Source organism: Octopus sinensis, linkage group LG2, assembly GCF_006345805.1.
Source record: "Octopus sinensis linkage group LG2, ASM634580v1, whole genome shotgun sequence".
Lineage (NCBI taxonomy): Eukaryota > Metazoa > Mollusca > Cephalopoda > Octopoda > Octopodidae > Octopus > Octopus sinensis.
The window spans coordinates 99,038,602-99,056,102 of record NC_042998.1 but is presented as its reverse complement, the minus strand read 5'-3'; the positions used below and the strand labels follow the sequence as shown (position 1 = coordinate 99,056,102).

Genomic DNA, 17,501 nt, shown 5'->3' with positions numbered 1-17,501 from the left:
ACTATGTCACAAGGAGTTGGATATGATTCCTGACCTGAGAGCTACAGAGCTTGATGTATTACATCTTGCTACAGTAACCCATGGGTTTACTAATCCTCCCCTCCCACCACCATCCTCAGCAGTCTTTGTATTCCTACAAATGCCTATGATACTGTGCCTTTCTCTGATTAAGATATTTAAAAAGTATGAAACAACATTTTAAAAGAAAATTGTAAACAAAAATCTCACACTGCCAGCCACTCTGACATGTTGTAAACGTGGCAACAAAACACAATCCACATATGTCAATTCATCGCCAATCATAAACTTGGTTTCATTCTCTTTCAGATGGTTATTTAAGTTACTCATTATCTCATTCAGTCTTCTATCTGAATCAGTTGATAGGAATCTGTTGAAGGTCTAGAAGTTAAAAAGAAAAAAATAAATAAATCATTAGTCAGAGGCAGCAACTTTTATTACAAAATTAATATTCAAAACTATTAATATAATTTCATTGATGCAAGGATGATTATAGGCAGAAACATAATATATATTTATAGTTGCTTTGTAACACTACAGTTTTGAGTTTTATCTTGCTACATTGGGCCAATGCACTGTGAGAGAAATTTATGTGTATATATGTAAATGTGCATACAGAGTGTATATATGTAAATGTAGATATTCTGCACTTTATCATAGCCTAAGATAAACAATGATATGATGCTTACATTCACTGTTGACACTATAACTGCCCATTCTGCACTGTCAAAAACCAGTGGAATAAAATAACTCTTACTTAAAAACCAGTTAACAGTTGGTAAACAGGCAAGGAATCTGGCTGTAAAGTGTTACCTCAAGTAAGCCCCTGTCCAATTCATGCAAGCATAAACAACTTTAAATGAACTAAGCTCACAAAGCCAAACAAAATAATTTCAGCCCTTCATAAAAAAAGGAACAAAATTGTTAAGACTTTGATTGAGTAGTACAAGATTATATATGAACGCTTTACAAATTTCTGTTCTAAATTATGATCACAAAAGTCTAGGCAGAGAATGAGAAGGCTCTTGCTTTTTTGTTTGGGGGGGGGGGAGTTTCCATGTCTTCTCTGCTGTTAGTCAATTTTGACAAGTCACCCAATCTTTAATCAAATGGGGAAATGATTAACTCTGGGATGAAAACACTGATTTGAAAGTAAATAATATTAGATAGTTAGCCCAACACTATTATGTCTGTTGATTTACTATCTTTACACAGTAACACACACACAAAACAACAGATTCAAAATGAAAAATATATATGAACTAAACAACTACATGTCTGTGGCAGATAACTGCAGGCTACTGCCTGTAGCCTTGGCAACAGACAGAATGCATGTTACATCTTGATTCAAGTATTTTTTTTCTTCTTTCTTTTAGCTATATCTTTAGATTAAAAACACACTGGTTGTTGTTACTAATGATTATAAAATTTCACTTTGCAGTTTTCATAATTATCACTGTTGTTGTTTAACATCGACATTCCATTGCTGGCATGGGTTGGATGGTTTGACTGAGGACTGGCAAGCTGGGGGGATGCACCAGACTCCAACCTGTCTTCTCTAAACAATAACTTTTGTTCAGAGTTCGACTTTATCTTACTCATTCTCAAGCACAGAAGTAATTCTTACATGTGATATCAAGCTTAATTCATTAAGAAACTAGGTGTGTATCGATAGGAATGGTCGAGGGATAAGTAGATGAAAGATTGTGTCAATCAGATCAACTACTTTAAAATGTAATGAATGCCTTCTAATTTTCAAGAGCCTTTTAAGGATTAATGCTTCACTCTTGCTTCATGATGTTAAATGGAAAAAAAAACAAATCTTCCTATGAATAGGAAATATATAAATGAACAATTTTCCTAAATTATCTGGTAATTATTACTGACGGCAAAGTGAACCGAGGCAATGTAGAACAAACTATTTTGCCCAATAATGCAAGGGAGTCTGTGACCCACTCAACCCGTGACAAATAAGTGAAAAACCATTCTCAAATTACACTAATCTTTAAAGTATACCTAATGGACAGTATCACCAGATAACCAACATGCATAGAAAACAAATAAAAAAGACAAAATGGTTATAGCTGGAATGTTTTTCAAAGGATCTGCTTAAGGCTGACTTGAGGCTAAACAACAATGAAATGTTTGCAGTAGGTTTGAACTCACAACTTAGCAGCAGATATGCTAGTAATTTAACTACTTCAACTAATTGTAAACGAGGTGGTATCAAAGTTCCTGGACTAGTTTTGTAATGTGCCAACAGATGGCAGCACAGTTGTATGTGCAGTAAGAGCTAGCAGTGAAATTTGTGTTTTTGTGATCACATGTATGCTATTGTCTGTGATTTTGTCATTGACAGGAACAAAGAGTCAACATGAAACTGGGGGAAGTCTGTTACAGAGACATTAAGCACGCTTTGGCAAACTTATAGCAAGGAGGCAATTGGTCATACGCAATGTTTTGAGTGACATGGGCACGTCAAAAATGGAAGGACATTCCTGGAAGACAATGAGCAATCTGGAAGATCCGTCATGAGCATCACCCCCGGAAATGTGGTATTGTGCATCAAAAATTTGTCCCCCAAGGCCAGACCATCAATCGAGACTTCTACTGTGACATTTTGAAGCATTTAAGAGAGTGAATTTGGTGTAAGCGACCAGATCTGTGGAGCGCAAAGAATTGGATTTTTATGATGACAATGCAACTTATCACCAAGCTCACCTCACTTGTGAGTTTCTTGTCAAAAACATAGTACCTGCAAACTTCCGTTTCTTCCCCAAGATGAAAATGCAGCTCAAAGGTCACTTTTTAACACTGCTGTTGAGATCCAGAGTGAATCACAGAAGGTTCCCAACTTGCTTATGGAAAATGACTTCCAGGCCAGATTCCAAAAGTGTCAAGAATGCTGGGACCAGTGTATTGCTGTGCAAGGTGTCTGTTTCAAAGGAGTTGATTTTAAAATTTAGGTAAATAAGTTATTTTTTTTATTAAACTAGTCCTGAAACATTTTGACAACACCTCATGTATAAGAATAATCCAGTTGCTACAGATCTTCTGTTGATATTAAGATAAATTAAATTCTTTATCCAAACATAGATGCAAGCATGGTTGTGTAGTAAGAAATTTGCTTTCCAGCAATATGGTTCCATTGTTCTAGGTTCAGTTGCATGACATGGTACCTTGGGTAAATCTCTTCTACCCTGGGCAAACCAAAACCTCATGAGTGGATCTGGTAGATGGAAACTGAGAGAAGCCCTTTCTATATTATGTGCATGTGTGTGTGTGTGAGGTGCTTGTCCCCCACTGTCACTTGACAACCAGTGTTGGTCTCTCATTAACAAACCTGTTCAGCAAAATGAGATTGATAGAATAAGTACTAGACAGTAAAAAAAAAAAGGTACTGGGTTTGATTTGTTTGACTAGATGCTTCAAGGCCATAGCATGGCTATAGTCCATTGACTGAAACAAGTAAAATGATAAAAAGATATAAAAAAGAAAAAGTTTGAATGCTGTGATGGGGGGTGGATTCTAACCTTTTAGGCAGGGACCTTCTTTGAAGAAATCTGAGGTGTGTTGAAAGGCTATAATGGTTTTACATGTAGCTCAAGAACCCTTGTATAAAGCAACAACAATAAATTTGAAATCTTATATATATATATATATATATATATATATATATATACACACACACACATACATATATATATCTTACAACACTCAGCACTCCTGTCTCTCACCAACTCTATGTTTGAAATTTAATACTAAGATTAACACCATAAACTGTCAAGCAACACAGTCAAGTATGAAGATAAGAGACATTACAGACAATAGCTGTCAGAAACAGATTATCCTATAGTGGGTCAATTCAAGACAACACAATCCTTAAGACTAAAACCACTCTAACACAGCTAAAAACATTTGCTGTATTTAAGGTGCAGCTTGAACTTAAAAGTAAATAAAGAAAGGAGGTAGATGTGAAAAAGAGAGGAGAGATAGCTAAATAAAATATATTCCATTTTGAGTAAAACAACAGCCCACACATGAATATATTTTATAGTTTTGTTAAAGCATTGTTTAAACTATTCATATCTCTCCTCAATATGGATATAGTTTTGTAATTAAATTAACCTTGCTTGCCACATTTAAGTATGTTAGCACTTACTTCACTAATTAGACTATATTAATTTAATACATATCATTAGTTACACCATGATTACAGTTGTGATAGTGGTGCATCAATACAATTTTTCCTGTTGACACTAAATGGAAGTAAGGCAAAGAAAATAAATGATAAATTGTAGAATGATTATCTTAAATTAATTATTGTTTTTATCATTGAATTTCTTTCTTAGTTTCTTATAATACAATATAAGTATCTGTCAATATATTATAGTGTTCTGCTTATTAAATCTGTATAATTATTCTAAAATGAAAAGATTTCATATAATGTCTGTTGTAACCTTAGTATATAACATGAAACCTCCTCTTGAAGATATGTACCTCTACAGAAGGCATCCTGGGGAAATTGTGCCGTTTAAAAAATTTGCCTAACCTGTGAATATTTTATATTGGACATGTTTAATCTGTCAGTCACCTAATATCTGGTAAATACGGATTAGATAATGCTTCACTGAAAAGGTTTAATTAGACTGAAATACATCCAAAATTGTCATGCTACTTGACAAAGATCACTCTCCACAGTACATACCCACCATCTAGTTGCTGAAATTGGACTTTAGACTTGTCTCCTTTACTCTCTTGACATTAATTATAAAATCTAATTCTCTCTACAATGATCAGATTAGAGCCTGGTGCAACCTTCTGTCAAACCGTCCAATCCATGCCAGCATGGAAGGCGGACGTTAAATGACAATGATGATGATGAATGGGAGTAATTTTAATTTTTTTGCTCACTACATTATGTATGTTAGCCTCCTCCCAATTTAACTAAATGTAGAACAATGTTTCTTCTTTTCTAAAAAGTTAAAAACAAAATTTAATATACTTTATGACCTTCTCAAAACAAACTTTGGATTCACAGTTGTGGAACACTGTTGTAAACATTGAAATCTTTGTTACATCAACCTGCTTCCATTACATGGCATAATGATATTTAATATATAAAGTAAAGTTGTGGCTATTTCATTTATTTAATGAGTGAGTATGTACGTGCTCTATAATAAGTATACTTGTTGACATTGTTAGATTGCATGTTACTGCCATAGTGATATCTATTTAGCAGCTGAGGGAAATATGTTTGATGTTTGATATGCTTGTTGACTTATGAATCTTCTATATCTTGTGGCCTTATTATTCTGAGCTGTCCTTCATTTTTCTAAGGTTACACTTGTTTAAAAGTTCATAGTGGTTTATTGTTAGCACTATTAAAAAACTTGATATTGTACAATTGTCTTTATTGGCAGTATTATTGTTCAAAGATTTTCTTGTTTGGGAGAGGTTTTGAGGCATATATCATCAGACAATTTGAAAGCTGTATCATTTCAATACATTTCATCTTTCTGAACTTCTTTTGACTTTAGATACACATTGTAAGCTGATTATTTCAACACAAGTTTATAACTGATATTTAACAGGACTAGCATATACACAGTAAATATTCTTTTCATCTTTCATAAATATGAAAGACATTGTAGTACAGTATTCATTCTCTCAATAGTTCAGAGTTTATGTTCAGTAACATTGTGGTAAAACAGGAGTCCAAAAGACCACTGTCTCACAGTGTACTACTGAAGGAATGTCCTGCGTATAGAGAGGGGTGACCAATCTAACAGAGAGATTTCTTCAGTTATACACATGGTAGGTTCTTAACTTAATACTGCAAACTTAGGAAATCCCCAACTATATTATTCCTAAGGTTTACAGTGGTTACTTATTTTCTCAACATATTTGTTTATAGTAAGAGCAACAAAGCTATTGACTAACTATGATTCTTAACTAAGCTGGAACAGATTTAATGATATAGGCTCAGTTTTAGGAGATGAGCCTATATCACTGAATTCCAGCTCTTCAAATCTTGACTAATACAGAAAAGATAAATTGGCTAAAACAGAATTTAAACTCAGTCTTGTAAATAACGAACAATTTGTCAACTGGAAAGATTAGTAATGCTTATTATATCACATAACTATTCACATTTAATATTATTGCCAACACAGCCAAGATTGTATCATAAAAGTTAGGTTTCTTTGTTGGAACCAGAAAATGGACTTCCCCTCTAAATGTCTGCTATGCACAAGTATACTTGTTGTAGTACACAATAGAAGTTCAATGTTGCAATTTAATTTGAAGTGGCAGGATTATTTGCACTTATAGATATTTGGGGATATACTTTTAAATATATCCCCAAATATCTATAACTGCAAATTATTAGAATTATGTGAGGCAACAAAATGTGAAAGGAATTGCTTCAAAGTTCTAGGCAACAAATATATATGAAACAGCAGAAAACAAGATTTGCAAACTTACTGTATTGAGGTCGAGAAATATGTTAAGAGCAACAATCTGCTCAGAAGAATCCATCTTCAGTAATGGGCACTTGAACATCTGGAAGAACTGTTCAAGTTCACAACTTTCGTCAGCAACCAATCCCTGTACAGAGGCACCATCCTGTGTTGCACCAGTGACACCAATCACAACTGGAAAAAGGCCACTAGAACTTTTTTCTCGAAGAATTTTAGGGGGATTACTGTCAGGTACTGTGATGACTTTGAAACTGGCAAGTTTGTTTTCTGCCAGAATATACGCAACCATATACCATTGTTGACATAAAGGACAGGCTCCTTTGCTAGTCTTGTCAAGTACAGAGGCCTAGAAAAAACAAAATGAAAACAAGCAACATTAAAATAATCCTAATTTGTTATAGATTAATCACCTGCAAAAATTATATAATGACATAAAAACAAAGCATTTTACTAAACTGCATTTTTGAATAATACCCATTTGATATTAGTTATCATGTATGCACTAACACAATTTTTGTGGTTGACATACTGCTGCCAAATTCATTCATTCCACAATAAGTCATTATTTTAGATCTTAAACATTTTCCCAGTTTTTGCTTTTCTCTGTCAACAAAGATTTCTATGTAATCATGAATGTTTATACATATATATGTACACACATACACATACATAACAATATATGTGTGCGTTTAAAGATAATTCTACCAGCAGTGCTCCAGTATCGCCATAGCTTTAGAGCTGGAACACATAAAAGAATAAATGCAACTAATGAGTAATTTTGGAGGGATCATTATATATGTCTTTAAGCCATTTAGTTCAATACTTTGATAAAATATAAAATAATAATTTTATAAATTACTGTAAGCATAAAAACAGTTATCTACACCAAAATACACAAGCCTAGCAAAGTTTTTTTTCTTTCTTTTTGTGTGGAAGGCAGGCAGTTGCCTGTGCATGCAAATATTTCCTCTCTATGACACTGTACATTGTCCAAGCAAAAGGTCAACACTTTAGGGCTGATATAGCTTGGCACAAGTGCTTTAACAGCCACTGCAAAGTGTTTCATTTGATGCATTAACAGTTTTTCAAACCCACTGCTCTGAATTGGTACTCTTTTTATCCATCTTGAAAGGATGAAAGGCAAAGGTGATCTCGGCAGAATTTGAACAAAGAGCACAGAGTCAATGTTCTAAAGGCTGATAATTCACTACCTTGTGTATGTCTGCATTTATACATGCTTATACACATACAGAGACTATGTTTAGGCATGTATAAACAAACACATCTATACACAATAAAACATCTTTAGACCAATTTATTTTTGTATGGTTCTACAGAAATAATCTGTATCTAAATAGAGGGAAAATAGGCTGGGTGACAACTATCATCAAGGAACTTTTACATAGTAACTTGGCCTCTGTGCCAGTGGAACATAAAAAGCACCATTTGAGCATTGGCCCTCATGGAGGCAATGTGGCTGATGCTGGTGCCATGGAACAGCCACTTGTGCTAGCAGTATGCAAAAAGCACTATTTATGCACTGGGCAATGTGACTAATACTAGTATCACGTAACTGGCACATAAAAGTACCCATTATGCTCTTGGAATGGTTAGCGTTAGGAAGGGCATCTGGCCATAGAAACCATGCCAAATCAGAATGGAGTCTGGTGCAGCCCCTCAGCTTACCAGCCCTGGTCAAATTGTCCAACTCTCACCAGCATGGACAACAGATGTTAAATGATGAGGATCTTTAAATCACATCTGGTTATGACTGAAACACCTTATATTTTAAGTTTGTTTGATCAGGGATGACCTGGGACTAAACAACAACTTGAACTTTGGAGGAATTCAAAAAATTTGCATGTTCAGCATACTGAATATCAATCAATTCAGAACAGCTCATGAATAAAATAAAAATAACTACAACACAATTGAATTTCCCAATCCTTACTGTCACAATGACTGAGCTACATATGAAGGTTTATTAATCAGTAATTCTCCTGATTTTGCTTTGTTTTTATTTATCAATGAGAAAGAACATAGTTGACTGTCAATGCAGGAATCCCTGCCTGTAGAGGAAGAAAATTACTTGAATATTTAGTTTGAATTGCAGTAGAATAGATAATATCTGTATGGATATGGGTCAGGAAAAAAATCTATTACAATTGCATTCACATCTAAGTTGCTTTTATAGAAATATCAAATTGACTCCAGTACTTGACTTTCTTTATTGATTTCAATAAAATGAAAGAAAAAGTTGCCCTCGGAAGGATATGAGCTAGGAATGTAATCAGTTTCAGAGATAAAGAACTTGAGTTCATAGTCACTATCTAGCAGAGTTAGATAGTTAGTTACTGTAAAATATGGAAAAGAAAAATCAGTGTAAAATTGCATTAAGAAACTTTCTATAGGAGGCCAATGGGTTTTCTTGAATGACATTTGATATGCTAATGAATAAAATATGGTTACAAGGAGGTTAGAATTAAAAAATACAAATACCGCAAGTTATGGTAAAGTATATCTGCACCTTGTAAAGAAATAAATAGCTGCAGAAGGATATATATATAAATCAAAACAGTTTGATTCAGATTCTGTGCTACTTAAAGTTTCAAAGGTTGTGGAACTTATTGTTGGGCAGAGGAAATGTGTAATATATAAACTTTTGGGATTGAAAAAGACACCTGTTCTTATCAGTGTAAAACAAAATGACCAGTCTAATCCATGTCACCATGAAAAAAGAAAATTATAATGATAACAATGAATGTGTATATTATATATGTAATATTTATTTTTTGTTGTTAAAATATTTCTACACATTTGTAGATAATTTACTTGACAAACACTATACTGTCTACCTAGAATACTTACAGCATCAAAGGACAATGATACAAATGATATTAAGACATGGATTAAGAATTAATGAGTTGAGAGATATTTTATGACAACTTTTGACACATTACTTCCACCAAGACTTCTCAGGGTTAAAGACCCCAGGACCAACATAGCTAGCTTCTGATGTATCAATTTCATAACTTAAGATAGATCATTGCCCACAAAGACTACCTCATTACATTGAACCTTTCTCAATTTAAGGTCAGCAAAAGATCACAGAGAAAATATAGATTGAAAGAGTAATTTTATCATCCAGAAAGTAGCAATAATCAAAGCTTTTACATATACAAATTGAGTTCATATATATTAGCAGAGACAGGATTTCTATTTCCTTCACAGTCTAATTAACATTATTTTTATTCCAACAGTTATTACTCTACCAGTTACACACACAATGTTAAGTATCTGTGCCTTGTTTTTACATAAATATGCAGTTACTGTGGGTTCCAGGCATTAGGCTCTATACTATTTATTGACAATAAGCCACAGCATATACATAGATTAAAATTGGGCACCCAAATCTGAGGGGCCCTGAAAAACTGCCTAGTGTACCCATGCCTAAAATTCTTAAGATCACTGTCCAAGTATCATGACACCAACATGAAAACATGTTATAGGTTTAACAACAGGTACTAAAAATATGAAACACATACCCTCTGGATAGGCAAAATAGGGTCTCCTTACATAGATTAAAACTATAAATATCAATTATTACATATAAAAACTAAATGATTTTGAAATAATTATAAAAAATAGAAATTTAATACATGAAATTCATGTTTGCTTCTGGTATATGAACTAATTTCTAGAGGCAGTATATTTCATGTAAGTAATTAAAAGATTAATAGTCTTAGTAGAGAGGTAATTAAAAGTGCTTTTAAGAAAAGCATCCAATCGCAAAACATTACATCAAGAAGTTTGTCCAACCCACTCCAGCATGGATAAGTGAATGTAAACATGATGATGATGATGCACCTTTCTCTCCATATATATATTTTTATTTCATATGAATGTATAAAAGGGTAATAATGCCTGTTGTAAGAGGCAACTAAAAGGTTGTGTTAGGAAGGGCATCTAAGTGTAAAACAAAATGACCAGTCTAATCCATGTCACCATGAAAAAAGAAAATTATGATGATAACGATGAATGTGTATATTATATATATATAATTTTTTTTTTTTTTGTTAAAATATTTCTACACATTTGTAGATAATTTACTTGACAAACACTATACTGTCTACCTGGAATACTTACAGCACCTGCCTGATAAGAGAAATGACTACACTGAGCACTTTTTAATGCTTTGCGCACACACACAACTAATATTCAACAACATCCTACACAAAACAGAGTGTCTATTGAGGTGAAAATGAGTCCTCTTGTCTCAAAATAATCAGATCGCTTTTTCTTTAATGGCATATTTCAGAGAATTCTTAAATCTAGAAATAATCACCAAGTGATTATTTTACATTCTCTAGAAATTTGTTCAAATCCAAACTATTGATCATTGAGCTATTTTACGAGCCTGTTTTGAAACCATGTAGCTTTGGGTTCAGTTCAGTTCTAGTATAGCCCTGGGTCAATCAATGTCCTGTGAGTAAATTTAATAGATGGAAACTGTGTGGAAGTCCATTGTGTATATGTGGGTGCTTGTTCCCCTCCCACTACTTGACAACAGGGGTTGGTTTGTTTATATCACTGACAGTGGTTTGGCAATGAAATCAATATAATAAGTACCAAATTTTAAAAATAAGTACTGGAATCAATTTATTCAACTAAATCATTTGAAGGCAGAGTCCCAGCATGGCCATATGCTAATGACAGAAACAAGCACAAGATAAAATAGTGTGTATTGTGTATTTTCTTCCATGGGTTGAGATTTTTGGGTATACATTTGTAGACAACATGATTCTAGAGAGAAAGAATGTGTTGTCTTCATTGATGGTGACTAAATCACACCTTTCTTGCTAGACAGACATGTTAACCATTACACAGGTATGTGGCCATCTTTTCTTTTATTTACACAAAAAGTATTTACTTCTTTGAGATTTTAATTCATCACCATAGATACCTTTTTCCCAGTTCATTTCGAATTTTACTTAACTCTGTTTAGGCAAAAGATGAATCTCCTACTTACAAAGCAATATATGTAAGTCTAATATACCATCTAGTTTAACATAACCACCATCTGGTTTTCAGGTTTCTTTAGCTGGATTGAATTATAAGCATTTGAAATAAGATGCACACACACACACAGATGATTATAAAAACCACTTGCTGAAGGAGCCACATGTTGAGACTGAACCTGAAACCATGTGATTGCAAAGCAGAATTAACTACACAGCTACTCTTGTACAATGCATACATACATGCATTAGTTATTTGAAGATATTTAAATTTTAGTAGTGTTTTTGTTTTTGTCCCCTTAGATATTTAATGTTATTTTGTACAATTTTCCCCAACAACATGCATTAACATTGTTTTACACAGCTTTTCCTTGCTGACATGATTAGATGGGTTTTTCATAGCTGGATATCCTTTGTGTTGCCAATTCTTTCAGATGCTTCTGATGATACAGAAATGTGGTGTACTTATTCTAAACCAGGAAACCAGGATATACATTGTATTGTTGAGCACATGTATTGTTTAATGCAGTTTCAATATACAGTTCTTTGAGATGTGCACATACTATGCATATGTAGCATACGCTTAGTGAAATTCTCTCTCTCTCTCTGTTATATATGCATAAGTATGGAGGTAGCAGATAACAGCTAGCCTTCGGACGCTTGGACCCTGTTGTGTCCACTACTCTGATTGGTTGGTATTGGTGCAGTTTGTCTTGCTCTATTACGTGCCAATGTGCAACCCAATCAATCTCAGCCTTCTGATAAGGTCCGTGATACAGTCTTCTAAATCTCCATTGGAGCCTACTGGTCCCTATAAAAAGCTAGTCCAACACTGAGTCGAAGTCTTTGGTTCTAGACCTTCTAACCACTGACCAGTTCCAGTGACTACACCAGCAACAACATGGAGAAACATCAATACTTTGTCCAGCAGCATACAGAACTTCCATCTCCATCGCCTCCATCTTCCTAACGATGCCAACCACATCTCTAAGTACGCAGCAACCGTCACCAGGTTCTATCTCCACACTGTTTGTGAATTACGTCACCAAGGTTAACAGCAAATACAACCTGCAAGATCTTCCTGTATCAAGTGACCGGCAGCAGCATAGTAGCCACAACTTCTTACACGACGTGCTTCAACTGGCTCTGCTTCTTCGGCACAACTTCTTGTTACAGCCCTTCAACTATTGTATACCTTACTACAAACTGGTATTTTATCTTCATTATGTGCGAACATTCTTCTAGCGTCCTATTATAAACTCTTTCAATGCTCTGTATTTTATCTCACACACATACATATTATGTATACATGACGGCCTGTCTATTATTATTATATATGTACATATGTCGCACACACAGACACACACACATATTAACACCTAAAAAAAAATCTTCTCTTAAACATTCTATGGTTGTGTCATTTTTATTTTCCTGCTGGCACTCACATTTATTTATCCATTTTTGCTTTTATTGTAAGCGACCGTGCAGTGTATTAAAGGAGTCATTCATTCATCACCTCTCCTTTCGCACAGTTGTTCTTACACAAACTACTTTTCACACAAACACACTTTTGTATAGAGTATGAAAGTACGTATTTGTGTGTGTGTGTGAATGTGTAGTGTATGTATGCATGTAAGTGACAATGTGTTTGTGCAGTAAACAGGCTTACAAACTATATTTAAGTCTTTTGTTCCAGTCAACAACTGTACTTAGATAACTAAGATAATTTAGATATGCGTTTGTAATTCAGGTTATCAAACTCAAGCATAAATATGTCTGTGTGGTAGCGATAAACTTACAAATCAGAAATGAATTGTTGTTAAGTTAAGTGGTCTGGACAAATATAAAAATGAGCTGAAACTGTGGGATGTAGAAGTGTTAGATATATGAAGATACTACCCTCAAGTAAGAATAGAGAGAGAAAAATCAAAAATACATAAAAACACCGAAAATTAGGTGAATCCTAAATTTCAGTCAATCCTTATTAATTTAGGGATTATATATCATTCCAGAATCTGCTCACTTGACAAACTTAGTTTTTGTGTGTGTGTGCGCGCGTGCGAGCGAGAGAGAGAGAGAGCGAGAGAGAAAGAGAGAGAGAGAAGCTGCATTCAGATTAATTTGAATTAGCAACTATTTCATGTCTACGCCACCTTGTTACCACCACCACCACTAGCAACACAACCACCATTTCACAATGCCAACAGTGAATAATAAAGAAGAATGTAAAAATTTTAAATGTGACTTGAAAAGAACATTCCATAAAAATTATGACAAAATACTGGGGTCATTCATTTCAAGATAAGATTTTCTCCAGGGCTAATCTGTACAACACTGCTTATATAAACTAACTTCTGAAAGATTATCATCAAGAAAAATAAAACAAAATAGGAAGTCCTATTGAAGTTAGTGCCCCACCCTTTCTTTCAGCATTATGTTAGGATCCTAAAGCAAGCTTAAAATTGTATTGTAAGTGGTATGCAGGTAGCTATACTATACACCACTAGCTTGCCAAGAGACCAGCACGACAAACAAGCTGTGTGATATTACCTGGCCAAACAACTACCTGCTTGCTTGACAACTTTACAAAACTAGTAGCAAGCCAGTAAGAAAAGTGCACAAGCAAGAAAAATAGCATAGAAACAGAGAAATGGATGAAGTGACCACCCAAGTCAGTCACTGTAACATCAACAACAGAGACAGCCTGATAAGTGGGGTGGTAGGTGAGATATGAGATGTTATGTTTAGTGTTCATGATGACAGCAATTACGGCTGTTCGAAGTAAAAGGAAAAAGAACTGGTCCTGACAACAACAGTAGCTTCGGCTCTGTCAATGTTTCTCCCATTAATAACTGCAAGAAGTAGTGTAGTTCAACTACTACTTATATTTACTGTTTTATTTACTTTGCAACAGCTGTTTCTCAAATTCATAAACAAAACATTACACAAGATATTTACACATAAATGTCTCTGTGAAAAAGCCCCTCCCACTGTCATCCATTAAGCAATCAGAGAAATATGAAGTGCCAAGTGGTTCATTTTATATTTACTTAGTTACTATAAAATGGTGGTGCAGCCAGACAAAGATAAACAGCTGCATTAACATAATGTATTCAAGGGTATATATAATACAGAAACATCATCATACTAGCTTTAATTACATTCTGAAACAAATCTCTTTCTGTAAGTTTAGCAGTTGGTTATCTGAAAGCTTTAGTCATACAGTTAACATAGTAAGAGAATATTTTAATAAATTAAAAGAATATTTGTCCTGTAATACTGGTCCAGGTCAAACCAGAAACAATGTTACAAGGGATGAAGTCAAAGATGATATTACAAGAATATTTGGTCAAAAAGAAAAAAAACCCATCAGCAGTAGGAGAGCTAAGGGAAATAATTCATGCCACTCGCCCACTTGAATTAAGATAAACTGATGTCCTCAACGTCATAAACACACAAAACTATGATAAAGAAATTTCCCTTTGAGTTGAAGAAAGAAATCAAAAGTCTTGCAATATCTCAGTGACTCTCAGATAAAAAGGAAACAATTTCGAAAAAAAATTAATCAATTTCATAAAGTTACATAGAGGGGAAAACCTGACAGCTACTGACAAAGTTTTTATATAACTGGACACCAAGTGTAGCCTAACTTGAGCCTGCTTGATTAGTTGAAAAAGATTTACCTCAAGAGTTATGAAGATTTAAACCCAGTAGTAACATGTATGATTAAAAAATAAAATGGGCTGAAAGAAATAACTCACATGGATCATTGGTAAGTTTGGATATCAAATTGAAGATTGATGTACAGATTGACATGCAAAGAAATTTTTAGTTCCAATAAATAAATAAACAAATAAAGGTGACTGTTTTGCAATTTCAGTTGGAGTGGCAGAATGGTTTCAACTTTAAGATTTGAAACTTTTGTTGAGAACTCAGCCACAAAGGTTGTACTCAGGAAATTTTTGTAGAAAAACCTACATTCCATTCAGGGTATGGTTCCCTACACAAAATGCTGTTTTTTTAGAACCTTTGCACAAACCATTCAGTCTAATTGGGGCATGTCAGTTAGGAGATTGAGCATATATCTACACTTGTATGGTCAGGTCAGAGCACAGCTTATTTCTTGCTTTTAAAGAATATCTGGGAGTTACCTATGTCTGCAAGCCTCCCTCTCTAAACAACTGTTTTAAGAAAAAGACTGCTGCAGCTTAGTACCTGTGTTGTCACAGGTACTGCATTCATGTTGCAAACAACCTAAAGAGATACTGTATGGCATCTATCCAGACACTAACAGTTTTGCTAATCCATCACCATGGATTGCTTTTATGTTGATCCCCAAAAGAATGAAAGGCAAAGTCAACCTTGGAAGGATTAGAATGTAGATCTGAGAGAGCAGAACATTTTATACAATACCTAATTGACTTCCAACTTGTCCTCATTATTTAACGCATTACCCCTTAACTATTTTGTTAGTGATTCACTCTGGGTTATTTCCTTTAGCTCATATTTTTCTGTTAAACTAATTACTAATGATCCAAATATCTCCATCAGTTTTTATATATAAAAACCTTTATCAATGAATGAATAAATATTTTATGTAAGACAGCTAAATGGAGTCAGTTGTTTTTTTTTATTTATGCATAGTTAGGAATATTTGTCAATGGAGTAATAATAGGAAAAATGCAAGTTGTGACTAGCACTATGAACACAAATGTTCCTACAGGTCTTACATATCACCAAATACAGACAACACTTTTACAGGAGAGAGAAACCTTTTGTTAATGTTTAGTCTCAGCACAACCTTGCTCAATCAAACAGACTATGATCAAAAGTATTTCAGCAATAGACATCAAGAATAAGATGCATTCAAAAAGTATCTGACTTTATTTTCTTCCTGCCAAAACTAATGCTCTATGGGAAAAAAATCCTTTGGGTGAGAGGTGATGTCACCCTTTGTGTGCATGTGAAAAATTTTGCACCAGTAGGCCACATCAGTTCCTGGTTGTTATATCTATAGTATAGACATGTAGTGTTTGCTTGCCAGATTTTCATTTCCACTGAATAAACGGAGCAGAGATATTGCATCAAGTTTTGTCAAAAGCTTGGTGACACTCAAACTATCCAGAAGATTCAGCAGACCTTTGGCAATGATGCCATTAACAAAACTCAGATCAAGGGGTGGTACAACCACTTCAAACATGGCTACACTTCAGTAGAGGGTGAGGCATGCTCAAGTAGGCCACCCACAAGCTGAAACAAGGAGTTGATCGAGAAGGTTCAGTGAATAGTCATGGAAAACTGACATGTAGCAATCTAGGAAATTGCTCGTGAAGTGAGAATAAGCATAGGATCAGTGCATTCCATTTTAATAGAGGTCTTGCGCATGTGGAGAGTATCAGCAAAATTTTCCCCCAAGGTGTTGGAGAATAGTAGAAGAATGGAAATCACTCAGGACATACTGGAATGTGCAAACCACAACCCAGACATCATGAAGGTCCTCATTACTGGTGATGAGATATGGGTTTATGGCCTCTGCTTGATTCATGCAGTCATCTTGCATGAAAAGAAAAAATCTGACAAGCATGCATTACATGTCTGTACTTCAGGCATAACTGCTGGGAACTGATGTGGTCTACAAACACAAAAATTTTCACATATGCGCAGGAAGGGTGGCATCGCTTCCCACCCACCATTATTAAATGAATTCTTTGTCTATCTATGTTTTAGACAACAGACCTATTATTTCAGTAAGTTGAGTATTTGATTAAAGGTTATCCTACTCATGCAAAATCTTTTATTAACAAAAATATCAAGGTTATGAACTGCTTGCATTTCCTATGAAGCTTAACCCCCTTGTTATAGCAAACTTTACATCTTGTGTTAATCAAGTCCTAATGTAATAGAAATGATCAAGTACTTGAATTTAGTTATTTGAACATTGTGTGATCTCAAGTCAAAGTTGCCATCTAGCAAAAAGCAGTTC

The 17,501-nt window shown here is 34.4% G+C and overlaps 1 protein-coding gene across 1 annotated transcript in view; it reads right to left on the bottom strand.

Moving 5' to 3' along the window:
• Nucleotides 1-17,501, bottom strand: part of LOC115208761 (chloride intracellular channel exc-4) — a 70,197-nt gene that overhangs the window by 7,116 nt on the left and 45,580 nt on the right. The window contains exons 2-3 of the mRNA XM_029777079.2: nt 6,505-6,846; nt 229-399 (exon numbers count right to left, since the gene is read on the bottom strand). Coding sequence (XP_029632939.1) covers nt 229-399; nt 6,505-6,846 — 513 coding nt within the window. The remainder of the gene's footprint in view (nt 1-228; nt 400-6,504; nt 6,847-17,501) is intronic.